The 27,089-nt window shown below is 36.8% G+C and overlaps 2 protein-coding genes across 7 annotated transcripts in view; one reads left to right on the forward strand and one right to left on the reverse strand.

Annotated features, from left to right (window-relative positions):
* The first annotated feature begins 365 nt into the window (after positions 1–365).
* LOC5569082 (phosphatidylinositol-glycan biosynthesis class X protein) lies at positions 366–9,751 on the forward strand. The gene is made up of 5 exons (XM_001658262.2): positions 366–616; positions 684–813; positions 876–1,024; positions 9,313–9,493; positions 9,562–9,751. The coding sequence occupies exons 1-5, from the start codon at positions 513–515 to the stop codon at positions 9,718–9,720; spliced, it is 723 nt and encodes a 240-aa protein (XP_001658312.1). The 5' UTR covers positions 366–512; the 3' UTR covers positions 9,721–9,751.
* Positions 9,752–9,768: 17 nt separating this feature from the next.
* Positions 9,769–27,089, reverse strand: part of LOC5569083 (putative inorganic phosphate cotransporter) — a 37,778-nt gene continuing 20,457 nt past the window's right edge. For 2 of the 6 annotated variants that reach the window (XM_021847357.1, XM_021847361.1), the window contains exons 2-5: positions 15,994–16,319; positions 10,518–11,393; positions 10,324–10,456; positions 9,769–10,262 (exon numbers count right to left, since the gene is read on the reverse strand). In XM_021847357.1, the coding sequence (XP_021703049.1) occupies positions 10,198–10,262; positions 10,324–10,456; positions 10,518–11,393; positions 15,994–16,319 (1,400 nt within the window). In that variant the 3' untranslated portion in view covers positions 9,769–10,197. Of the gene's footprint in view, positions 10,263–10,323; positions 10,457–10,517; positions 11,394–15,993; positions 16,320–16,431; positions 17,227–27,089 lie in introns of those variants that run through there. The other 4 variants (XM_021847360.1, XM_021847358.1, XM_021847359.1 and 1 more) reach the window with 4 other exon arrangements.

Below are 27,089 nucleotides of genomic sequence, written 5' to 3' on the forward strand. Positions count from 1 at the left end.
CTGCTTGTTTTCGATGCGTTTGATGCACTTTTTTGGTTGTGTGAGTGCGAGAACAGATTGAAAACAATAAGGGGAGCCCATGCAGCACGACTGTTTGCGTTGTTGAACAATTCCACACCTAATTTGCGTCGAAACGATTGAGCATGAGCAGGAGGGGTGTCTGATTTGTATTTTCCGAATGTACGATCTGAATTAAAAGGTCGGGGCAAAATATGTCGATATTTCTTTTCAGACTTGAGTGAACTTCATGGATTTAACATAAAAGATATTAAAAATTTAAATTATATCACGTTTTTTAATTATTCACCTAATCAACGAGTTGAAACGTATGTCAAAATGTTAATCGACATTTACCGGATAGTGAAACAAAAATGACACCTCGAGTAAGCTCCAAACAAACAACAAACCGCCCGGAAGTTCTTCGATCCGTTCAAAATCAATCGAAAGTAATGTTTCTTGTCGAAACAATCAAATACGTATTATCAATGAAATCGTAGCCGTTCTCGCTGAAAATGATTCGTGGTATTTCCTTGCTTGTAGTGTGTGCCGTAATTGACATTGCCGCTGGTCTCAATTCCTTCCTGTACATGACTATCCTCAATAGTGGATTCCATAGGTATGATAATCGATCATTATCTTTCGGAGTACCAAACTCACCCCACCCCATTTCCTTTTTTTTTCAGAGATGTCCACTACACGCTGAAGTTTGGCGGCATAGGGAGAATGTCCTGCGATCTGATGCTTCTGCAGCAGTTCCCATCGGCCATGTACGTCGACACGGATCAGCTGACGAATTTGAAGAAGTTCAAAAAGGTTCAAAACTGTTTTCTGATATCCATGTATTTGTTCTAACTGGGGAATCTTAATTCCGACAGATCAATAGTTACGTTCCGCTGTACGTCGATGTGGAGAAACCGGCCAGCAAAGCGAGCCCTTTCTCGCTGTATCTCTTCGAAGCGGTGCGGAAGGAAGTGAACATAACGTTGCCAATTCATTTCCGGTACCACGATCCTTCGGAAAGAAAGTAAGTTTTGGCTAGTTTCTATTAATTGAACATTTTAAAATAACTTTCCAATAATTCCAGCTATTTTTGAAGAAATTTTTCATTAAATTTTTAAAAAATCCTGGGAAATCTTTTAGAAATTCCTGTAGACATTCTTTTGTGCACTTCTAAGGATTCCTTTAGACTTTTCTTCTTCAAAAACATAAGGAAATAATTCCTTTAACTACCTACATCAGAGTTTCAGTGGGATTTTTTTTTAGAATTCTCCACGACTACTTCCAGGTATTTGTCCAAAAATATCACTTATGACAAATCAATTAATTCCATTATATATTCTTCTAAGAGATTGATACTGCCCTCAATATCTCCAGAAACTACGTTCAAAATTTATCGAGAGATTATTTCAGAAATACTTCCTAATTCTTTTACAGAGATTTTTTTTAGGAAGATTTCTGTTATCATTTTAAAAGAGTTCCTTAAAAATCTTTGCTGAAATCTTGAATATCAATATCAACGGAATTTTAAGATAAAGTAATGAAAAATTAATCGTTCTTAGTTAATAAAAGAATCTCAATAAATTCTTGTAGAAGTGATATGAAAAAAAATGTCAATTTAGTCAATGGCATTCCTTTTGCAATTACTGGTAAAAAACCTGGAATAAACTATGTAGGTTTTCTGAACCTTCAATGGTATTCAACAAATTGTTGCGTGAATTCTTGAAAAAAAAAAAAAAAAAAAAAATGAAAAGTCCGTGAATATTAGTGGAAAATTTTCTTGAGTTGTCAATATGGAATTTCTGCAAGTTGTCAAAGATTTTTCGCACAGAAACTTGGCAGAAATTTCCCCTGGTTTTCCTACGCGATTCCACTCTTTAAATTCTCCAGGAGCACATTTATGATTACCTCAATGAAGAGCTTCATGAATTTTCCAGTTGTTCCACCAGAACTATGTTCTGAAAATAGAGATTCCATTAGACTTCCTGTAGTAATTATCTCAATGATTATTCCAAGAAAATAATCAGTGTTTTTCAGATCTTCCTTAAAGAAATTCTTTAGCAATCCAACACCCATACCTTCAGGGACTTCTATTTATATGATATTAATTGGTCCAAAGGCATTCGGAATTCTCTAAGAATTTCTTTCAAAGATTCTTCTGTTAATACTCTTATCCAGCTTTTAGTGCTTTTACTAATGGCTGCCGCAAACAGGCTCGCTTTCTGGTAGGGACCGGTCAATTTGACAATTGGCGCCAAATGTCAAATCGACCGATCCCTACCAGAAAGCGAGCCTGTTTGCGGCAGCCATTAGTGCTTTTAAAAAGCTGGATACCGACTCCAGTAGATCGCCGATTTTCTAGTATTTATCAATGCCATTTTTATAAGGATTCCTTCCTATATAGTCTTAAAAATTTCAGGTGTAGTTTCGAATAATCTTCGATCTAATGCCCAAAAAAAATCCTTCATAGATAGGCTGGCCATAAGCTAACAGGAGAAAACGGGGCAAGCTAAGAAAAAAAAACGGGATAATCTTAAAAAGATAGATAATTTTCAAGGCAGCGGTCAATTTTACTGCTCCTTTGCTAAATGCGCCATTACTTTGAGGTGAAACAGTTTGGAATCAAACTTCCAAGATTGCACTAAAACTTCAAAGGCACTAATCTCGTAAAAAACATACAACAGCAGTGCACTTTTTATTTTGGCTTTGTGCACTAGCAAAAAACTTAACCTTCGGGCTGTCGCGCTGTTGTACTTTGTACAACAGTTGTGAGTTATATGCTATAATTTTGCAACAAAGATATCTATCGACACCAAACCAAAATGTATTCCTCAAGATTCTTCTTAATAATAATACTCGGCAGATTTTATTTACAGTCTGGCCCTTTATAATACGGTAAAATCAACAAATGTACATGGATGTCGCATAATAATGAACGCACTATGTACGGTTCGAGTAAACCACAGTTTGAAATCGGTACCGTTAAACGGGGTAACTTTGATAGTTTTTTCGAAGAAAACTTGAATATTTATGCATGCTGTTTCAAAGAATTATAATTTACATTCTTAAAACAAGTACTGGTATCCTAGCTATCGATTGCAGTCGATAGATTGCCAAAAGATTTATTTTGAATGGATATATAATTTTTCATATAATCGAAAGATGGGTTTCTGTTTTGGGGTAACTTTGATAATGGAGCATATTGTTCGTTTAGTTGAGGAATAGATTCTCGTGCACATTTTCAACGTGGAAAAATAAAAACTCACACGTCAGTTTATATGGCACTTTCATACAAGCACGCACCTTGCATTCAATGTACAATCCAACATAATGCCCTAACGTTATTCATTTATTTCATAACGCCAAAAATGGCCATTTTTGATACCCACCCACCCCCTTGTAACGCTTTTTGTATGAAAATTTAACAAATTTTGTATGAGCCGTAACATCATTAGGACACCCACCCACCCCCTAAAGCGTTATGAAATTTGTGAATAAGCCCTTACTTGTTGGTTTTGTTAGCTACGACGCCATCCAATATATGGCAAACATGGTGGGAGAATATTTTGGTGTGACAAAATTATTTAGGTGTGAGTCTATTGGAGGGCAAACTCCTCAATAATTCAAACAAAATTGAATGAATAACGAACATTTGTAGGGCATTGCATACCTCTAGGCGTTTAACGTTATATGGAAATTTATGATTTAGATTACAAAAATGGTCCCAGTCTGTGAAAGTGCATTTCGGTAAGAGATTTGAGATCGTATTCAAGTTCTATGATAACTAGGCTGTCAAAGATAAGTGGCCAACTATTCAAAACTACATCAAATAGTGATCGTAGAACAGATTGTTTGTAAGCGTTTCGAAAATGCTAAAATTGTGTCAATTATTAATATTTGTATAAAAAGCCTCCAATGTTCTTGATTCAAATCAAAACCGCTCTTACATGAAATGTCATACAAGTATTCTTTAGTTTTGCATTCGTTTTGCTTAACTGATTAACAGAAATTATGATATTTCGTTTAGTATGTGGTGGGTTACGCACTATCAAAGTTACCCGCATTATCAAAGATACCCCGTTTTACGGTATATCTCAAAATCCAGATAATACAGAATCTTGGGGTCTTTAGTAAAGTTGTTCTGGAGGTGAAGCGCTATTTTATGTTACCTAATTTAATTCTAAATTTGACCGCTAGGTGGCACTAGTGGGCATGGAAGTTTTACTTTTGTTTTGCAGATATTTCAGGATCCTGACCATTTAGAAGGCTGGCGTCTTCTACAAAGTTGTTTAGTAAGTTAAGGACTATCATTGTTCGAGCTAATTGATTCAAAATTGTGCCACTAGGTGGCTCTAGTGTGCATGAAACTTTTGTTTGCAGATATCTCAGAAGCCTGACCACTTAGAAAGATAGTGTCTTCGGAAAAGTAGTTCAGTAGCTATGTCTAACGCTAAGGTTTCGATTCTATTCTGCAAACGATTAAAAACCATAGTTTAATTTCATTGAAACATCAATAAAACAAGGATTTTCTATAACATTGACGATTTTTAGCAAAAATTGAAATTTCTGGGATTATGTCGCTCAACATTCTAAAATTTAATGTAGATACATAATTTGATTTTCGAGACACACAAAAAGGTTATTTTTGTTCCGCAGTATAACATGTATTTTAGAACTAAAACTTAACTAAAGTTCTTGTTGTTTATTCAGTAAAACTAATGTTGAACAGTTTCATCTAAAACATAGAAGTGCACATACTCAACAACAAGCATCCTTGCCAAAGCATTGAACCTTTTTGGTTGGGAAATGTTTTGTTAATAGTTTCAATAAATTAGCTGCATGAATTAGCCGATGCCAGTTTGTAAAAGACTTTATAAATCTCTTGATTTCCAAGTGGAGACGAGATGAGTGTCTACTCGAAGCTCAGGATCCCAACAAATTTGGAATGAGAACAAGCGTGGTGTGGTAACGTCAAGTATCAACAGCTTCCTAAATGTTCAATCATTTCAGCCCCCTTTCTCGCTTGCAAACTTATGGAATGGTGATTCAAAAATGTTCAATAGATTGCTACGTTCTGATGATTCTTGTCCTCTCCTCCTTGAATTCAGACTCTTGCTATAATCTGTGAAATTCTATCATGTTTGAGTCAAAAGAGAAAAGAAATAATGAAAGTTTCTTTGTCTAAAATATAACGGGTCGATAATCAGTCTTTTCAAATATGAAATAAACTCGATCTTGCACCGTGTGCTGTTGCACAATCATTTATGGCATTTGAGCAAAAGCAAAGTGTTTGGAAAAGTGTACTGTAATCTGTCCAACTTGGTTAACGAATTTAGTACTAGAACGGCTACCCAGTTTGAACTTCATTACAACGTCTTCATTACGTCTCTGGTCTAAAGGAAACCGCTTCTACTTCTATGACAGAATATTTTGAGTTTATTCCCTGGTCCATCTCTTATAACAAAGAATTGAACATTGTCAGATCGAATATGTTTATAACATTTACATCGCATATACTATGATGCCTCTATGTTGTTTCATAAGAAAAAGAAGGATATCTGCAGATATCTCTGTAGGTACTTAATATATTTTGAATGTGTACTTAATTCAACTAATGGGGCGTCCATAACAACGTGGAGGGGGGGGGGGGCTGGCCAATGACACCAGTCGATACAAATTTTAAAATTTTTTTATGGACAAAAAACCAACGAAAAGAAAAATGAAAAAATTGATCACGTGGTTTATGGACGACCCCTATTTACAATCTTCAGCTGTCGCTAGGACGTGGCCGGGACAACTCTCGACTGTTGAAGGATGTGTCTATGTTACCTAGTAGCCCTAGTTAAGCTTGAACACTCTGTTTGTATAGAAGAAGGCCGATAAGGAGGCAACCTTCATTGAATGGTATAGGATTTGACACCTACGATACATGTGCTAAACACTAACATAATATCGAAAATTCAACTCTGAAATATTTGAAAAACATTTGGTTTGCTTCAAAATAAGTCTCTAGACTATATTCGAAGCATTCAAAAAAAAAAAAAAATTAAAATTATCAATATTTTTGTGTTGATAAAAACGGAATAATTTGTTGAAAAACACGGAACGTGACAAAATCGGAACGTGATAAAAACGAAACATACCTGTATTAGGAAATCAATATCTCGGCGAAATATGGCGGAATTTTGTATGACAAAAAGTTATTGCAACTTTTATTCGACCAGCTATGAAAATAGCATATGAGTGAGAAACTAATGCGCCGCTTAGATTGTATGCAACATTTATTCGTCACTTTGTACAACTTTGAATCTTGTTCAACTGTCATGGCTGTTGTGAAACAATAGTTAAGCATATATGTTTATCAATTGCCCTGAATTGTATCTTGGTAAGTTCGGGTACACTGAACGAAATCTCCCGCCATAGATTGAATGATTTTTGCCTCATCCGAGCCTCATACCTATTTTCAGACACATTCAAGATAACCAAACGTTTATAGTTTTATACACATTATATTTTATTGTAAATTAACAATATCACAAATTCACATTAATCCAGGAATTATTGATCTCATGGCCGCATGAGCCGCAGGCGTCGACACCTGCATGAAGCGGCTGCTGATGTGATTCCAGAATTCTAATTAAAGCCCTTGGCATGCACGATTTGTGGTTTTTGTACACTTGAATGCGAGCTTGAAAGTAATAAACATAATTTCTACAGAAATAATTCTAGAAAAATCTTTTATAAAATGAAATTACCTGTGGAATCCAAAAGGCAAAACTAGGAACACCACGCTGCTTCAACCATTTTTAGGTTAACATTCTAAGAACAATTTGACGTTTAGGATCGTTAGTTTTCCGTATGATGTTTCACACGATAGTTGAATGATTTTTGATTAGGAGCATGGTAGAAAATAAAATCCGTCAGTTATTGCATGGTATTCATTTGTGTTGTCTTAATTCAACTGTCTACTTATTGTCATACGGAAATATAATAAAAGTCATTTCAGAATTGGATGATTTTTGTTCAGATGCATGAGGATGCATCATATTCCTTAATAATCATTCAAAATAAGGAATACGAATATTTTCAGCCTTGTGTATTGCAAATCATTCAATGTAAGGCTGGAGCTTTCGTTCAGTGTACTCAGTATCTCCTGCGTGCCCCAATTGTGTTGGTGTGTTCGATTGCCCGCGTTTCATTGTTGTGAGAGATAGAGACGAATGCCCCTTCTGGGTAAAGTCTCTCTAAACAAAAAAAAAAAAAAAATTGTTGTGAGAGATCGTTTCCTCGCTACGTGCGAAGGGGACACGTCACAATCAGGGTTGTTAACGTTAATACGCATCCAATCGCAAAACTAAACAGTACGGTGGTGACATTTTAGTGTGTATGAACAAAATTATTCTGAACTGTTCTACTATTTAATAAAAAAAATGAGATCCGGCTTTCTTTAGTATATGCTGGCTGACGAGTTTTGTTGTGATGAATTCCTTCGCAGTACCCGAGGATCGTGACGTTGAAATCTCAATTGTGGATATATTAGATTACGTAGGCGATTCGACGAGGCCTATCAAGGAAGGTTTTGCGGTTTTTGACGCCAACCACATAATCTGTCTGGGGTACCGTGCTTACAATATTGGGAGTGTCAGTATCACAGCATATGTGACCCAAAGCTCTCATCCCGGTAGTAATCCGCATCAGGTAAACCTGAACCTGGGGACGTCAGTTTCAGAATGGATACTGACCTGCTCATGTAAAGCAGGCACTGCAAAGTACAAGCATATCATCGCTTGCCTGCTTTACATCGAAAAGTAAGTAATGGATTGTCTTGAAGTATATGTACTTCCGGTGGAAGGGTAGTAGGGTGACATAAATCATGATTATTTATATAACTTTAACAGGTACAAACGCCTCGAGTTCTTTTCGTGTACTGATGTCACCCAGGCATGGGGAATGTCAAAATCACAAAAATCGGTTGCTTGGGGAGCAAAACGTGTACGGGACATGTGCTGCGTACCACTTCCCAAAAAGCTGGAGGAACAGCACATGATTATATCCGAATCATTCCATCGTATTCTTGAGGGTAATTTTATGTATAGGTATATTCAAGTAATAGGATGACTTGTTATATTTTCGGCAATTTTGTTTTCTTCGCCATGGATGGTTTTCTAATAGCTACTGGGCTCAAGATTTGCATCAATACTCTAACTATACAAAGACACCTCACTACCAATTGTCAGCAGATTAGATCGACAAAAAACTTTATGACAAAGAGAACAAAATGGCAGAATATATGTAGGGACAATGGGGATTTGACACCAAAAACAGTGTTTTATTGTCTAGTGTCATTATGATCTGCTAGGGGATTCTTCAAATAGCCACTACAATAAAAAACCGTAAGAATATTCGTTTCAATACATGAATTATTAAAAAAAAAATGTAAGGGTTGGCTGCAAAGGATTAGCCCTGCCGAGGCTGGTCCCTTGTAACATTGTTTAAGTCGGTTAGGAGAAACAGTTTGCCTAGGCTACTTCTGCTACATGTGTTGTGCTATATGTACTTGTCCTACCCGAAGAAATACCGTAAGGTGGTTTCGAGGAGATGAGGGTCTGAGGCCAAGAGTAATGTCGATGCATCTGTACACCACTTGAGAAATTCAGCGAGAATTGCTCATGTACATGGGCTGGTTTTAGTCGGTCGTCGTTGGTGCGGCATCCCCACACTGCCTGAGTTACCTTTTCAGGGGGTCTGTTTGCAGATTTGTCCCTTCGAAAAAAAAAAAAATATAACAATCTTGCAGGATCTCATCAAAAAGATAATTGTTGGGTTCTCAAGTGGTTGCAAAGAAATTCTTCCGAGTATTACAGAAATTATTCACCTTTAAGCACTGCAAATATTGCACAAGAAATTCTTCTAAGGATTTCTCTAAGTACTTTTTAAATTTCATTGGGAATAATCGAAGATATCCCTTTTCATATGAATTTCTTAGAGCAAAGCTTCTAAGGACTAAGAAGTCCTTTAATGGAATTTCCGGTTAAATCCTTGAAACAATTCATGAATGACTCCTGCAGTAAGCTTTAAAGAGTCATTGAAATTACTCCAGGTGAAATATTTAAAAAAAAACTTGAAGTTTTTGTCAAAACTTCCTGAAAAAAAGTTAGTCTACTGGAATTTTGGAACATCTGGAAGAGATTCTGTGAATCGTTAAAAGAATTCTCGGCCTTCTGCAATGGTCCCTATTTTACCCAATTTACATTGAGATTAGCTTCATGCGATGACAAAAGATACAAAACATTTCTTTTCTTTTCTTTTTTTCAGATTCGAACGCATTCAAATCGAAAGCCCTACTCTGTACGTCCAGTGTCGCGGAACCAGTACAAAAAATCCCCTTAAGTCAGCGGGAACCTACCGGTACCCTTGTCCAAGCAGTGCCCAGATTTACGACTATGATAAACTTGGCGAAGCAGAATACTGTGACTGGCAAGAAGTGGAGTTTAGTGTAAGTTTAGAATTTTCCGTAGATGGTTTGTTTGTTTCATTAACAGTTTATCATACTGTACTCAAAAGAACGTACCAACTGTGATCAGCGTACTCATTCCGGTGGGCAACAGTGCCTCGTACAAATTCGTCCTGCCCGCTACCATCCTCGTCAGCTGGATCGGTAGCATGTATCTCATCTACATCATCGTCAAGTCAGGTAAGCGCATCAACAAGAAACTTTTGTAACTAGATCTCAAAATAAAATTCTAAAAATAAAGCGGCAGGGTTGTAGTATTTTTTTTTTCGAATATCCACTTTTATTAGTAACAATCACAAAAATATAGGTATCTCTTCTTAATTCTTCATAATATGCTCCAAGGTGGAATGCATTTAGTTCAGTCAATGCAGCCTTGCTGAAGTTTTTTTTGTTTCTTTCTATCTTATAATCTGTTGCTGGGAACGTTTGTACCTTACGACTAAAATTCACAAATAACATTGGAAGCTTCTAGCAGGAAACCTACGCTTCCCTGAATTTGTCCTTACAACTGTAATTTAAGAGCACTCGATTTGTATCATTTCTTCGATATGATGATCGGTTCTTTTCTATATAGACTTCTCGTTTCATTTTATGGTTTGATGTATAGTGTATCAGCTTTGGACTAGACTAAGTATTCATATCAATAGTGAAGGAAGTCCCTCTCCTTTCGTACGCCTTCGACTAGCTTAGTCCACATAGTCGGCTCGTTCGGTGGTATTTTGATTATTTGGCATAGCGGCTTCATTGTCATCTGCAAAATGAAAGAATGTTTGTTGAAATGTATAATATTGGGCAAGTGTAAGATTACTTACCATCTTTCTTATCTGGCCGTGGTTCATTCCATGGTTGGATGTCGGCCTTACCCAGTACTATGAACACAAGATTTCCGAAGAAATAGATGCCAGCTGCTATGTAGAACACTGTTCGCCACTGAACCGGATCCGTCTGAAATATTATTTAAATGTTGATATCGGCGGTAATTTCATCGATGTAACAAGCTACTTACGGCATCTTGCAGAACAAGTCCCACCAGCAGCGGAGCGATGATAGACATGATGTTGGCCGCACAGTTGGTGATACCCATCATTGTACCAGCATGATTGGGTGCCAGATCGATATGGTTCACCTGGAAGCCCAGATAGGTTGCCGAGTTGATTCCAACGGCCATAGTCAGCAGAGCAACTGCCAAGTCTATTTCTCCTTTCGGCACGAATGCCAATCCCAACAGAGCTCCCATAGGAATCCAGAGACCGATCGTGTTGAATAGTTTTCTACTTGTCACACGAGAAAGGTACTGCCTGTTGATGAGAAAGTCGGAAATCGGCGAGAAGACCATGCTGAGCACCCACATGACCAGATACGGCAAACTGGACAGCAGAGCGTTACTCTTGATGTCTAAATCGAGAACGTTCTTCATGAATGTTGGCATTTCAGTGAGCAGCGTCCAGAAGCCCCAGTTGTGGCTGCAATGTGCGATTGTCAGGGCAATCATCGGTGCCGAAGTGAAGATAGCCTTCCATGGTGTGATAATTTTCTTGCTGTGATCTTGATTTCCGAGTGAACTTTCAATGAAGTCTCTCTCTTCGGCGGATATCGATCCATGCTCAACCGGAGAGTTTCCACCAAAGAAGAACCACGCAACGGTCCATGCAATGCCAGCTGCCCCGGATACGTAAAAGATTCCAGGCCACCCAATGGATGACGATGCCAGGAAACCACTACTGGCCAACATGATCACCGTTCCAAATTGGGCACCCGCATAACAATACGTCCCAAGACGGCCTCGCTCCGACACTGGAGCCCATTTCGATAGTAGCGTGTGCGTCGATGGGAAAATGAAACCTTGACTAAGCCCTTGTACTATCCGTAGAGTTATCACAAGCTGTAATTAAAGAGTAGGCGGGGCATAGTTAAGATCCTGCATTATCATCTTTTATTTTTTTTTTTCATTTAATTGAAATTAATTTGTAGTTGGTTCAGCAGAACCATTATTGAAAATGAATGATTAAATTTGGAAAGGAATACCCGTTTAACTTTGTAAAATAACGTAAAATTGGCTCGTTGGCCAAATTTTGAATAACTCTCTGGAAATATCGATTTGAAGAGATCCATCGTAAACACTCAGAAGGACGTGGCATTTCTGAAGAAATGCCTGAAGGAAAAGCTAACACCCGTTAGCCATACGATTAAGATGGGCCCCCATATTCCACAACATATTTCAAGAACAGCAGAGAAACAGTACATCACGGCATCGATTAAATCCCACTACGCAAAACTAGACAAGCTGACGACGAAGTGTTATTTTCTGCATTTAGAATTGGCTCAGGAATATTCGGAAGGATTCCCATTATTCCTGATCAAGGTTAAACGAGCAGAAGAATGCGAAACCGAATGGAAGAACAGGCTACACCGAAAAAAAAAACTAGCCACCATGCAATCCAAGACGACGGAAGGTATCCCGTTCCTACTCTGATTCTAGAACCCATTGAAAATTTCGTAGTTAACCGTTCGACACAACAGTTCACAGTAGAACAATTGACACACCTCAACAAGGGGTTAAGATATGCGGTGACTATTTACGAAGCCTGACGCACAGTGGCCGCATCCCATACAAATGCTGGCCAAAAGTACAATTCTCACTCAAAACGTTCAAAAATAATAATTATTTGACAAAACATGGCTTTTAGAGGTAATTTGATAGAAATAGTCGCTGAAACAGAAAATCGATATTTCCGGTACATTTGGCATATTTTTTTTGAAAAAGCACATTTTTTTAATTCAATCAATGAAATCCGTATCCAGATCAAAATCAAATGAAACGTCATTATATCGATGTCAATTTGAAGTTAAATATTGTGGGCAAGCTAAAGGTGGTATTTGAATCTATTGGGGAGCTTATAATGGTGAAGAATGCAATATTTATAGCAAGAGAGATGGTCTACTGGACTGGTTCGAAGTGTAACTGAAAAATATGTTTTTTTATCTTGGCGCAAAAAAGCGCAAGTGAAGCCATAGTACATCGAATACTTTGGAATATTTGCCATATATTGAGGGGTAAATGATCATTTTAGAGCATTTCCCAGATATCTTGCACTACCTTTGAAAAATTGCCTTATTTTTAAAGGAGCTCTATGTTATACACTTCTTGACATTCTCAAATAGTAAACATGTTAAATATGGTTCGAAATATCTTAAAAACAAAGCCTTAGGTATATTCTTTCGAATGAGACCGGTTGAAAAAGATTTGGCCATGATTTAGTACAGAAACTGCAATTTCTATAGAACAACCTTAACGAAATTTGAAAAATTCAAAAGGGTAAATTTCAGCTGACATCGCTCCAGGTCACATGATGTTAAAAATCCAAATATACCCCGATCGATCTGAAACTTTGGGAAATAGTTATTCAATACTGACGAAATCAAGAAAAAATATTCGGGAAGGAATTTGCCAAAACTTTATTTTTTTGACTTTTGGTCAGCTTTGGGCCACTGTGTGACGTGGAGAAAATCATCGTAGACATGGAAACAGCAACTACCCAAACCGTACCAATAAAGGACCAGAACACAACAAGGAACATTGTAGCAAAAGCCATTACAACATGACAACGCAGCAGGGCAGACAAGGACGAGACGAGGATCGTGAAAGAACTTAAGGATAAACCAGTGTACATCAACGTGGATAAAGACAACGCGGTCGTCATCATGGACAAGACGGATTACGACGAACAAATGGAGAAAAAAAATAAACGAAGGCTCCTACCGATATTTCAAGACTAACAATTCAAAAGGCCCCATCTCCAAAAAGTAAACAATGAGAAAAACGCAATCTTGTTTTGTCAAACAATAAATCAAATTTATATTATGAATTTATGCATTGTATGTTATTTTATCATCCAGAAAGTCGCCGAACAAACTGATTTAAAGCAATGAATATTAATTACTATCATTTTAGCAAAAAATCCTACTAAAAAAACGAGTCAAAGGATATGAGGCTTTTATTTCACCAAAAGCTGTGCAGCCCTTTTCATTTGTGCCCATAGACGCCGGCCGACGCTGATGAGGCCAGTGAGTTGACGCCTTTGTTTACTCTAACATGTGTTGAGGCCTTCTAGTTGTGGCTTCTTTTTTCATCATCTTGTGATGTGGCCTTTTGAAAATCATCCAAAATTGATGATGAAATAAGAAAATTGAAGAGTAGAAGAGTGTTAAGTGGTGAAGTAAGGTACAAGGAAATCTCTACAGCAGAAAAAAGATTTGGGCGGTCGATTAAATATTTGATTTATTAACTCCCTCGTCATTCATGAACACAGGGTGTGCTACGCGAGTTTGTCGTCAAGAAAATATTGGTTCAATATTGCAATTGAACGTTATTTTTCATGCAATTGTAATCAAATCGTGTTTTGTCGATAATTAGTGAAGTACAGACAGGCTGACACAGGTATTATAAGGTAGTGTGATACAAAATACATCAGTCTACAGGAACCCGATGAAAAATTTGATCATGTTCACCATTGCGACAAGCGCTGTGTAAAATAATACAAAGCGTAATCGCTCCGTAGCATAACTTACTTCTACTTAGTAAATTGAACCGTTTTTCGTTCTCTAAATTGCAATTTTGAAGTTTTTTTTAATAGGCCTCAACTCGGTTTCAGTCGAATATAGAAATGAGGCCTTTTTAGGAAAAGGCCGCATTTGCGATAAATAACCTAATTAGCGGAAAATGAGATGGGGCCTTTTAGAAAAATGTAGTTTTTTCAACTTTCATGCATATTTTTGTATGGCTATTGTATGTTTCAGTAAGAATAGGCTCTTATACACTAAAATCAGCAAAAACCTGATTTGTTTACATTTTGGACTTGAGGCCTTTTGAATTGTTAGTCTTGATTTGAGAGTGGATCCACTACCCGGACTCATCAAGCTTACAGACAAAACCCTGAAGCACTACAAGGCGATTATTGGCAAGGCTCGTTTGAAAGAGTCAAACCCCATTCTTTCACGAATTAAAGGACTTCCGAAGATTCACAAGCCGGGAAAAGAAATGTGAGAAATCATTTCGGCCGACGGATACCCCACTCAAACTGGCGAAATGGTTAGTCAAGGAATTCAAGAGTATGCCGACTCCATTCTCTACTAGGTCAGTAAAAAACATCCAGGAGTTTCCCCAGAAACTATTAGAGACAGGACACATCGAGGATGACGAGATGATGGTTTCTTTCGACGTAGCGGCTCTTTGTCCCAGCGTTCCAGTTAAGGATTACCTAAATCTTTTTAAGCACTGGTTATTACCCAAAGTACGGATGCAGCATGGAAAGGAAATGTCAGGGCATACATACATGAGGATGGCAAGATTGTGCATGGACGAGAACTACTTTCAATTTCGAGGAAATATCTACAAGCAGACGAAAGGAGCCCCTATGGGAAACCCTCTCTCCCCGTTTTTGTCCGAACTATTCATGGTGAATTTTGAGGAAAATTTAAAGAAAGGAGTATTACCGGATAAATGGTGGAGATACGTCGACGACATTTTCAGCGTTATCAAGCGGAACGATCTAGCTAGAATTTTGGATACAATCAACAGCATACACAAGGAAGCCTACAAAGTTCACCCACGAGGAGGAGAGGGATGGAAAACTTTCTTCACCAGGGAAGAAAATTCATCTTACAACTTCGAAATCTATAGGAAGCCTACAAACACTCAGTGAGTCATCCCCTACACATCGAATCATTCGTTCCAGCATAAGATGCCAGCATTTCACCACATGATCCACAGTCCCATTTCAATGTTACGCAATTCTCTGAGAATCCTGTTTGGGTTTCTGTTATGATTGAGATAAACATTTAGTAATACCATCTAGTAATGCCAAAGAATACTGTTTAAAATTCGTTTTGAAACCCATGCTTTTAGGTTAAGAATCAATTAAAAATTCTGTCCAATACATTCTGTGGTAGTTTTGTCCCGTTTTTATTTTTTTTTTTGGATTCAAGCCAATAGTTCTGCGTTATTTTTCTGTCTAACTTCGAGTTGTCAGAGTCTGAACATTCGTTTGGTGATTGCTTTCTAGATAATGATTTTCTAAAACATATTCTACCAATAGCACCGTGTGTAAACTGCTTGACAAATCATTGCAATGGAGAACTGTTTTTGAGAATAAATTCTCTCAGTAATTTACAAATTACGTATACTTCAATAGTTTTTGGGATCCTTCCATTTTTTTAATATATTCAAAAATTGTTTCATCTTATCATGTTTATACCAACAATTTATTTCTCGGCACTGTCGCTCAAGAGACGTCCTTCATAAATATCTATCTTCTCAAATTTGAACAAGTGCGACACGCATTTGGGCGCCCCCTGAAGGCTTATGGCCTTGGAGGGAGTGGAGGGCACCTGGCCAGACGCAGGGTACGACACTGAGTGAGCACAAATTTCATGGAGATTTTTTCTGATATTAACGTTCTTGGAAGCACCGTGCCCTTTCTTACCTTATCATCTCCGAGGTGGGCAAACAGCGGCGTCAGGACGGCCAGCGTCGAACAGATTCCCAGCGAAAAAAGCAACAGAACCTTAGCACCGACTCGTTGGGCCAGCTGCCCGGCCGGAATCTGCGTCACGACGTAACCCCAGAAGAAGCTACTGAGAATCACAGATTTGGTTTGCTCGTTCCAGTCGAAGTGGTCGAAATCGCTTTTCGAACTTTTGTCGACCATGGCCACGATGGCCACCGAGAGGTTCACCCGAAGGGCATAGGCAACAGTGAGGCCGAAGAACAGCAGCAGGGTTTGCACATGGCGAACGCCGAAGCCACTCGCTAGAAAGATAAGACGGATAAGATTGAATTAGCATTTTTGGATGGTAAATATAATTTATGAGAGGATTTCCCCTCTAATTTGGGATCAATATGCTAAAAATATGTTAATTACGTTGGAACGCAAGATCGATGGGACGGTAGTCATAGCGTCTACCGCAACAGTTGAACATAGTTTCGTTGAAAGTCTCAAAGGCGTTTTGCTGTATTTCTCGACGCGCGATTCCTTTGCACCCTATTCAGTAGACACGAGTGAACGATAAGCCAGCAGAATGATTGCAAGGCCACCAGCATAATGCATTATTACAGTGCAACGAAACGGTTTGTCTACGTTTTATAGGTTCACTGTATCACTGGTCTGTTTTTTACATTCATACCATATGGTTTGCGAAGACTCTCGCTCTTCTTGATTCCTATTCATTTCTCGTCATTATCATTCGACACGACTGTAGCCGAATGTAAGAACAAAGAATGAATTTTCTTTAGTTTTTGTGACTTATTGAATTTCAACCATAATTTGAAATCTATCTGAAAAACAAGTTTGAATTTACTTTTAGGAAATACTACATGTAGCTAGATGTACTGGTCCTCACTGAAGTAGAATTCACGGTTTCACGACGTGTCGTCTCTAAGCTCACTTACAACAATAAACTAGTCGCACAGAGAGAAAAAACTCAAGTCAAAAAATGAGGTGAATGGATTTCCAGCCAGCGTGGCCTACAGGAGACTTAATCCATGCAAACAAAAGGATTCTTTCCGCGTACAGCAATGTGAATCACATAATCCACATTGTTTTATTTTCTATTTGCACTGCTCAGCGAGGGGGTGTCGTTTGTTTACGAGGCAGTTTTCTCCTGCTGGATTTGGATAGAGGGTATACACCACCGAGACTGCGACACAGAACGAATGGGAACGTCTCGGGGAACGTTCAGTTCAGTTCGTTCGATACAAGCTCCGTGTAGTCTCTCTGAAGGGGCAAACCAGTATATACATTCACGTCGAGGGAACGTTGCAAAAGTGTGTATGCTTGGCTAAACTGAATGGTTGTATTATGATCAATCTACCTAGCTGCTAGTTTTGAACTCTGAAAACAGAATTCAATGCGAATAGTTTATATTTTTATATTATTTAATTACAGAGTGCAACAGTTTTTATTCATTTTTTTTTATTCTGAACTTCTAATGATTTTGATAGATTTTCACTCGAGATTGAATATAGGTTATACGAGGTTTAGAGTAAAGTAGGAGTTTAGAAAAAAGTTGAGCCGCGTTGATCCTTTCCCAGAAATTGATTTTTTCATGTTTTTCGGCTGACTTTTTTAAATTAAAAAAATATATATATATATAAAAAATAGAAGGTTCCCACACTATTTCATGATCAACTCATATCGCTGATAATTATTGTTGCCAAATATATTGATATAGAATTAGTTTGCATATTCTTTCGTGAATTTGACAAAAAACGAAAGTCCCGAATGACCACCATGTCAACTCAACAGGAACCTGTAGAAACAACCCATGCACTTCCAACAACTCCTACTGGACTGGAGTCACTGTCGACCAAAAAATTTGTTCGACATGGCTCTGTCACTCGAGTTTCTCGACAGTTGTCACTCTATGTGACTGGATTTATATGGGAGTCGACGGGTGACATCTGAAATATGCATGCTTACTTTGATCGACTGTAAATACTGACGAGTCACATGAATCTGGTCGATTTACGAAATTGACCCCTGTGCCCCAGAATCAGGCACAGTCGGGGAAACAAACTTCGCATCCCACGACATGTTTTGGTCATAAACGGAAATATCCCCTCTGGAGTGGCCACACCACATGGTACAACTTCAAATTATGTACTTGGTGTTCTTCAAATTTGCCGAATGGCCGTTAGGCCAAAAGATCATTATGCCAAATGAGGTAAAGCCGGAAAGAAAAAAATATTGAAAACCACTGCTTTATAATGACACCTGTTTTTGTATAATACTGCTTTATACGAAACGTCCATTGTGCCTAACGTCTCTATGCGAAATGAGCCGCTCTCATGTTTTGGTCATAAAACGGAAACGTGTTGTCCTACGAGGCTCTGATGAAATCGGTGCCAGGTGTTCTGGAGTGGCCACATCGTTTGAAGCAGTATTCATGCTAAATTTATTGATGTATTCTTCCCTCTTTTTTTTCTGAAATTACGTCCCAACTAGAACAGAAGCTGCTTCTCAGGTTAGAGTTCTGTAAGCACTTCAATGTTCAGAGCTTTCTAGGTCATTTGACGATTTTATCCTTTGTACAAAGTGTGTTAAGTACAGTGGGATTCCGTTTTTGGCATGCTCCATTTTTGGCAACAAAATGGATCCATTTTTGACAACATTTTTGAATAGCACTAAAGTATGTAATTTTTTGTAAATATTATCTTGTTTTTTGCTTAAGTCAATTAAACAGCAGGTCAGCTATATACCGACTACGTTCCAGAGCTCCATCCTTACCGATAATCTCAAATCCTATCAACTACAGGCTCACGTACGCGCTTATTTACTTCGGAATGGTCATTTGTCATGCATTCGAAACGTTTCATGTGTTCATTATACTCCACCAGTATCTCAACCAGAGACCAACCCCTTATTTAGGCATTCATCAAGTGTAACCAGCCCACTTGAGTCTGCCAGCAGGTAATATACTTGATAATAACCACTTTTCTTAGATTAGAAAATTGCTCGTTTTAACAAAGCACAAGCAGTGACACAAGAGCTACAAAAAGTGTATGACTGACACAGAGTTTCAATCACACTTTTTTAGCTTGCTGTTTTTTTTTAAATTTACAGATATGCATACATATAAAGCAAAACTTGTATCTTGACGTTAAAGAATTTCATTAAGGCTAAGTAGCCCGTCATTCGTTTTGGCAACAATGATGACTTTTCAGCTTACATTTGAAAGTGATAAAACTCAGTATGGATAGTTTATATTGGCTTGCAAAAGTATCACTATACATTCTAACATGCATAAAGTATGCTGATACTTTTTCAGCGGTGTCAGTGCAAGACCAACTGATTTTATTTGATTCGAATTCGTTAGATGAATTAGCAACAATTATCAACGACGCGTACAAATTTCAATGACGGCCTACTTCGCCTTAAATAAATTGCGTCAATGCAATTTATTGTGTTAGAGATTCTCTAAGACAATGTTTTTTTTGGAGATGATTCTACATTCTATACAAAATTTGTAATCAAAGAAACGGGTTCCATAAAATTATCAAAATGTTTCTTACTAGCTAAGTCTATGAAGTTCCTGGAAAACCCTCAAGGGAATCATAGTTTTTAGGAGGTATCTCCGAAATTTCAAAGTATTCTGGAGGATGTCTGGAGATTCCAAGTGGTCGCTGTAATGGTTGTGTAATTGGTTATTGAGAATGCTGTACGAAATCTGGTGACTCCTAATAAACTCTTAGAACTGCTAGGGCATCCTGTGAATTCCTAGTGTTGTACTGTAGTTTTCTTGGAGTATTTTGAGTATTTCTGGCAAAATCTTGGGGACTTCTTAAAGATTTCCAGTGAATTCTTTTGAGTTTTTGTGGTAGCCAGAGAATAATCAACATTTGAAAATGTTCATCGGGGACTTGACAATTTTCAGCATAATTGCAGTCGAATCTTAAAATGTCAAATCCTAAGTGAGTGGGAACCTGTGGGTTCCTAGCAATATCCTAGAGTCCTAGAAATTTCCGTAGATTTATAACATATATCGAGCTCATCTTCTAAAACATAACTAAAGCTCATTCCTTGATGCTTATTTGCTTATTCTACGAAAAAAAAAGAGTTGCATGTTGTAGATGTTTTTTTTGACCTCTTGACTGCAGTTTATTATTTGATATGAAATGCTTTACTTTGTCAGAAACATAAATTATAGGAGACATTCTTAACTTGCCGATTTTTGTTTTCAAATTTTACGCTAATGCCTAAAACTTAAACTGATTTTTATCTAAATGAACGCTCATACAGTTTTGTAATATCCTGTTATTATTTATTTCTAGCAATATCCTAGAGTCCTAGAAATTTCCGTAGATTTATAACATATATCGAGCTCATCTTCTAAAACATAACTAAAGCTCATTCCTTGATGCTTATTTGCTTATTCTACGAAAAAAAAAAGAGTTGCATGTTGTAGATGTTTTTTTTGCCCTCTTGACTGCAGTTTATTATTTGATATGAAATGCTTTACTTTGTCAGAAACATAAATTATAGGAGACATTCTTAACTTGTCGATTTTTGTTTTCAAATTTTACGCTAATGCCTAAAACTTAAACTGATTTTTATCTAAATGAACGCTCATACAGTTTTGTAATATCCTGTTATTATTTATTCTTACAAAGACGTTAAGAATACAGTTATACATTTCATGTTTTTTTTTGTTTGGATAAAGGTCACTTATGCGATTATTTATTTCACATGGCCCACAAATATAAACAGTGTACATTAAACTAATAAACAATTAACAATTAATTTTTGGCAACTGAAAATTTCGAATTTGTTTTTAAAAAACGGAATCCCACTGTACGAAAATACTCTAGTTATACTTCAGATAGCCCACGGTCGTCAATTAACCCAAGGGATCTACAATACTTTAACTACAATAATGAGCAAATTTCCCTCGTCAGCTAAATATTTTGTGTCAGAAGCGTAGCTAGGATTTTCGATGCCTGGTATTGAGTTAAACAAAATTGAGTGGCTGAAGATCATAAGAATTACTCCAAATATATCACCAGAATTCCTGCAGTAATATGTCTAGGAAATTCTTCAGGAATTTGTACAAAAAGTTCTTCACTGGTTTCTGTTGAAATTTTTCAAGTTTTCTTTGAGTGATTATACCAGGATTTTTGCTTTTTATTCTTCAGGACTAACCAAAGAAAATTTTTCATGGGATTGGAAGGAGTTCTGGAAATTCGTTAGAGATTATAGCATAAAGACTCCTTGGAAGAATTTCTACAAGAGTTTAACTAGGGATTTCTTAAAAAAACGTAACGTAATGTCTTTCAGAACTACCTCCAACAAATTTGTCAATTACTAGTGAAATAAATTGGACTCCTTGGAAGAATTTCTACAAGAGTTTAACTAGAGATTTCTTTAAAAAAAACGTATCGTAACGTAACGTAACGTCTTTCAGAACTTTCTCCAACAAATTTGTCAATTCCTAGTGAAATAAATTTAAAACCTTTTATAAAGCCAATTTGATTCTTTTAGAAACGCCTTAGAATAACTATTCTTCTAGATATGCCTGGGGAATGTCCCAATATCTTCCTTTTTCTCAAGAGTTTTGGGGGTATGCAGAATTTGACAGAATTCCATTCAGAAATTTGTTAAAACATTTCATGGGGTCATAAAACAATTCGTTAGGGAATATATACTCGAAGGCTGAATTATGGAAACAAGATCATAAACTTCCTTGAGAAATTTCAAGATGACTTTCAACGAAATTTCTGATACAGTCTACTTGAACCTTAGAAGATTCCAAGTCTGGAGTTATTTCAATGATAATCATGTATTTGAGAAATGTTATTTGAATGTCAGCAACACTTATAAACATTGTGTACAACATTCCTAAGGAGTAATAATTTTTTTTTTTTATAAATAGGTTTCTGGCAATATTGAAGAAAATTTTAGTGTTTAGTCGAATTTCCGCTTATTTTGCTTGTTTAAAATTTGGAATAATTTTGTGTCAGACTATTTGAAGCAATCATAAAAAAATACTCCGGGAGGTCTCATTCCTTATTTGTGTATTATTTCTAAATTCATAAATTATCATTACCATAATTGGAATCACGAAAAAAATCCGTGAGATCGCTGGCCCACTGTTTCTACGCTCCACTAGAAATTTTATAAATTGATAAACCGTCAAATTTGAGGAAGTCAATTTTAGGTGAATCGGATTGTGTGCTTCTAGATGAAAATTTTTATTAAGGTGATCGTGTATTCGCAACTACGAAACAAAAAGAGATTTACAAAGCACTCGCACTTATGGAAAACCTCGTAAGGAACTGCACCGTGTGCGTAAAAAAAAAGCAAAAAATATATCTCTCCTTGTTTTTCTCACAGAAAACCGAAGAAAACATCAGCAGCTTCGTAGTCCCGAATTATTGTTTTGGTGATACCAATACTTGTTTTCAAATGTATTTTATCAATCAAACCTGTTGCTCTTCGATGTTTGTTTGAGTGTGGCACGTAGATATCCGCTCTCCGAGAGACAAGTTGATCTACTCGCAGAAAGTATTCGAACAACTTCTCTCGATATTCATTGATGCTACTTGTGCTACTATTGGTGTTGGTTTTATCGACGCGTTGTTTATAAATTGGAGACATGGACAATCGGACGTAGGATAAGTTTGACTGTTTCATGTAACGAAATTTTTTTGGAAGACTTCGATGTGTAGTTATTGAATTGAATATTGATTATAGAGGAGTGAGAATGGGTTAAAACATAATTTGAAATATCTTAGTAAATATTTGAAATATAATTGTTCAATTTTTTCCATATGTCGTAAGCTAAAAATAGATCTCTGGGACAAGTAGTTATTTGAAAATAAGACATTAAATTACTCATTTTAGGGTGTCATAGAACAGCGAACTTTTAGAAGAACTAAAATATTAAAAATCAATCTTGAATAGACACTGTTACTTCATAAAGGCTTATCTGACCTGTTCTCTTTATTTTCATCGATCCCCTCTTGGGCTAAAAACTACGCAAAACAAATAAATCTGCAATGTGTTTTACTTACGATTATTTTACGGGCATTTTTAACCCATAGAGGAAGCTTTTCTCTACATTTTGGCATGTTCTTTGAGTTGGTTACGTTGTGCAATTAATTAATTGGGACAATAAACTAAAATCACTTCCTTAGGAGGTCCAAAATACGACCGTTACCCTATTCTGGAATCATATGTTGTATGATATTGACTATGGTTTTGAAATACTCTTGAAACTCGTGATAACGCTTTTTGTCGTAAAGTCGCCAAGTCGTTCTCTCGGTTTTGTGTTAAGTATACTGAAAATTTCTAATTTGTTTGTTGGAAATTTTAGCCTTCCCAACAGTATTTTAAGATGATTTTTCCATCCAACAGTATAAGTAATACAATAAGTTTGTTCTCCAGAACCCATACCATTTGTTACAGTAAAAAATATTAAGGAATCGTTTTCCTTCAAAAAAGGATTCTGTCACTTACACTCCTTTGCTTCTAACGTTTGAACCAATGGTGTGAATAATAAAAAAAAATCATTTTCTTGAACATTATGGAGTTTCAAAGCCTTTGATTTGAGCCTAAAATTGTGGCTTATGACATTCAAGTTCCATCTTTTCTCATCTCGACGCTCATGGATACAGGTGAAACCGTTAGAATATGCAACTAATTATAATGTAGTTTTAACCCTCTGAAGTTTTGTCTGCATTCATTTAAAAAAAGACAATTTACACCGTCTTCAGTCGAAGGCTGCACAGACTGAACAATCACTAACATTAGGTAATGGACAAAACTAAACACCCAGTGACCCAGTGATGAATTTTTCGATTCACGCGAATTCACGCTTCGTGGGGTTCTACGCCTAAACGACTTACGCACGTAACCGCACGGCCTGAAAATCACGTAACAACAAAACCATGAAAAAGGCAATTTTTACTGAAAATTAATAATATTTTTCCTGTTTGCACTTCAGTACCCTATTCACTTCCAATTATGTACACTGTAATTGTAATTATTTACATAATTTTGTGGTTCATTGTATCCATTCAAAACTTTAAATTTTGAAAATATTTGAATTTAAAGATATTTAGAGCTCTTTTTATAAATTATCTTAGTATTTCGGTAGGGTGACTAGGTAGAGAGTTGTTGTTTTCAGAACACTTGTTTCAATTTCAAGAATTTACCGTTTTGTCTCAAATTCCGAACAGACTCATATTCCGAACACTCGGTTTTTGTATGGCGATGAGGTTGAAATGTTTCGATGAAATATATCATCAAATTACCAGGAAAAGCAGTCAATTACAATTCAATTTAATCATCTTCCAGTCTATTCTATACCTCGGGAGTAGTGATGATTCTCTAGTTCAAGACCAGTAAAACTAGCTCAGATATATTTATGTGCGAATTTAATTAAATATTTAATTAAATACAATTTATTCGTGCTGTTTGGAATTTGAATAAAGGTGTTCGTAATATGAGACAGAATGAACACAGTGTTCGGCATTTGAATCAAAATGTTGTTTCATACTTTTACGTAAAAACAATGGCTCCATCCCATTACCCCGAACGCCACTACCCAGAATGGGTCACTACCCCGAATGGGTCATTACCCCGAACGCCACTACCCCGAATGAGCCATTACCCCGAATAGTATGAGATACAATGCAGTATCATGTTTTGCGTGCAAAATTCTCAGCTTAGTGGGCACTTCCGCAATTCAAGTGTTCATTCACAAATTTCATAACGCAAAAAATTGCCATTTTTGACACCCATTCACACATCGTAACCATTTTGTACGGAAATTCTACAAATTTTGTATGAGGTGTAACATAAGGGACCCAGATAGCCGTTGCGGTAAACGCGCAGCTATTCAGCATGACCATGCTGAGGGTCGTGGGTTCAAATCCTGCTGGTCGAGGATCTTTTCGTAACGGAAATTTTCTCGATTCCCAGGGCATAGAGTATCTTCGTACCTGCCACACGATATACACATGCAAAAATGGTCAATCGGCAAAGAAAACTCTCAGTTAATAACTGTGGAAGTGCTCATAAAAACACTAATCTGAGCGCAGGCTTTGTCCCAGTTGGGACGTAACGCCAGAAAGAAGAAGAAGATGAGGTGTAACATTTCGATGACAACCACCCACTTCCCCCTTCAGCGTTATGACATTTGTGAATAGGCTTGCAACAAAACAAGCCTGTCATTGACTGAGCGCTTTCCTTGTCAATTTACCATTCTTGTATATGTGCCTCTAAGCCCAGGGATGTCAATGAACTTTTCAGTGCAATAATTCCATCATGGGAAGAATTCGAACCCATACCCTCAATATGGATGGAACAGCTGCGTATTTGGACTTCTTGGTGGTGTTAATATTCCAATTTTGTTCTAACAAAGATTTTCCTTTCTTATGAACACAGGTTGTGCGATAGCATAACGTTGTTACAGTAATTATTCACGTCATAGCTGCATGCATTTCACCAGAAATTTGCCCTCCTTTCTTAAATAGGCTGTTCTTCAAAATTTTCGTTGGATACGCTAGGTGCTAACTTTTCCATATGGAACAGCTAATTTTTTTCAAATCAGGAAATTTTTGATGCATTCATTGAATTTAATCCTGCTAATTCTTATCAGGAATTTCCCAAACTCAACTATTTTTGTTGTTATCTTATTGAAATTCAGCTGAATGATCCAACAAACTAACGAAAGTATTACTGTAACGGTGATCAAAGGCCGCGATTTTTCTAACATGTACGTTTCTATGCCACCGCGTAAGGATTGTCTATCAGGTTGGTTCCATAGTACAACACTTGCAGCGATAATATCAGGGTGACCTTCTATTACCATCGTTTATGAAACAAAATCTTCTAGAAGATCTCAATGCTTGTATTTGACATCTAAAAAAAATGAGTGAAACTCTACTACATCCTTAGTTTGTGCATATTATATTTATCCTTTTCATAATAAATTCACCCATCTTTTTTTAAACAGGCTGTTCTTTAGAGAATTGCACTGTAGCTGTGTTAATCCCATTAAAATTAGAAGAGAAACTCAAACAAAACTTAATATGTAAAAGTTGTTTTATGAAAATCTAGCTTCTTTTTTGTCTCCTAATATTTGAAAAATTCATTATTAAGGCAAACGTGTTTAATATTCATAAGGAATCGTAAAATTTTCTCCCCACCATCTAATTAGAATTAGTCTCAAAATGTTATGGATTCGGTGTAATGGCGTTCGGGATAGTGACCCATTCGGGGTAGTGGCGTTCGGGGTAATGACCCATTCGGGGTAATGGCTTTCGGGGTAATGGCGTTCGGGGTAGTGTCATAGAGTCAAAAACAATATCAAACCAGATTAAATAAATATTTTTATCAGTACACCTAACAGCTAACAGTAAGACATTGCGAAGAAACTTACATTTTCAGAAATATCAACTAATATATGCCCAGCCCACCAGGTGCATTTGAAGTCACTGTTGGCCTTAAGTGTTCGGAATATGAGTCAAAACGCTACAAAGTTTTCAAAGAATCCTGTTTAAATATCTCAGGTGAAGCAATTTGGAGCACCTGTTTCTTGAGATTTGAGCTTTTATGTTTTTGGAACCATTTTGGCCATATTAAGATCTTAAAAACTTCAAAAACATCATATTGTAATATTCAAATGTTTGTATGATTTTTCCAGAGAAGCTGCTTATTACCTGACATTGTTCAGTCCACGTTTACAACTAAAATTTGTATTTCTATACTTAATTAAACATAGCTGCAACTGTCCTATTTTCAAAATACTCTGAAGGTAGAGAAGTACACATTAATCTTTTTGTTGTTTCCGAATTTCTTGTATATGACTTTCAAAGTGAACGGAGAAAAATGCACATTTTCCTAATCAATTCAGTGTCAGCAACCGATAACAATACACCCTCTCCTAAAGTATGAAAATCGCTTCAGATTGTAATCACTTCGTGGAAAACGATCATATCCGCAACGAGCGAACAATACTACATACGCACTAATTGATTAATGATCGATTAGTGTGAACCTAAAACGGTCAGTTCCTG

The sequence above is a fragment of the Aedes aegypti genome, chromosome 2 (assembly GCF_002204515.2).
Source record: "Aedes aegypti strain LVP_AGWG chromosome 2, AaegL5.0 Primary Assembly, whole genome shotgun sequence".
NCBI classification, from domain to species: Eukaryota; Metazoa; Arthropoda; class Insecta; order Diptera; family Culicidae; genus Aedes; species Aedes aegypti.

What these genes read in the sequence shown, in the direction of transcription:
- LOC5569082 (XM_001658262.2), top strand. Translation starts at nt 513, where the DNA reads ATGATTCGTGGTATTTCCTTGCTTGTAGTGTGTGCCGTAATTGACATT. An exon ending in ATTTGAAGAAGTTCAAAAAG is followed by an intron (nt 814 to 875) that starts GTTCAAAACTGT and finishes TAATTCCGACAG; the next exon opens with ATCAATAGTTACGTTCCGCT. An exon ending in CACGATCCTTCGGAAAGAAA is followed by an intron (nt 1,025 to 9,312) that starts GTAAGTTTTGGC and finishes TCTTTTTTTCAG; the next exon opens with ATTCGAACGCATTCAAATCG.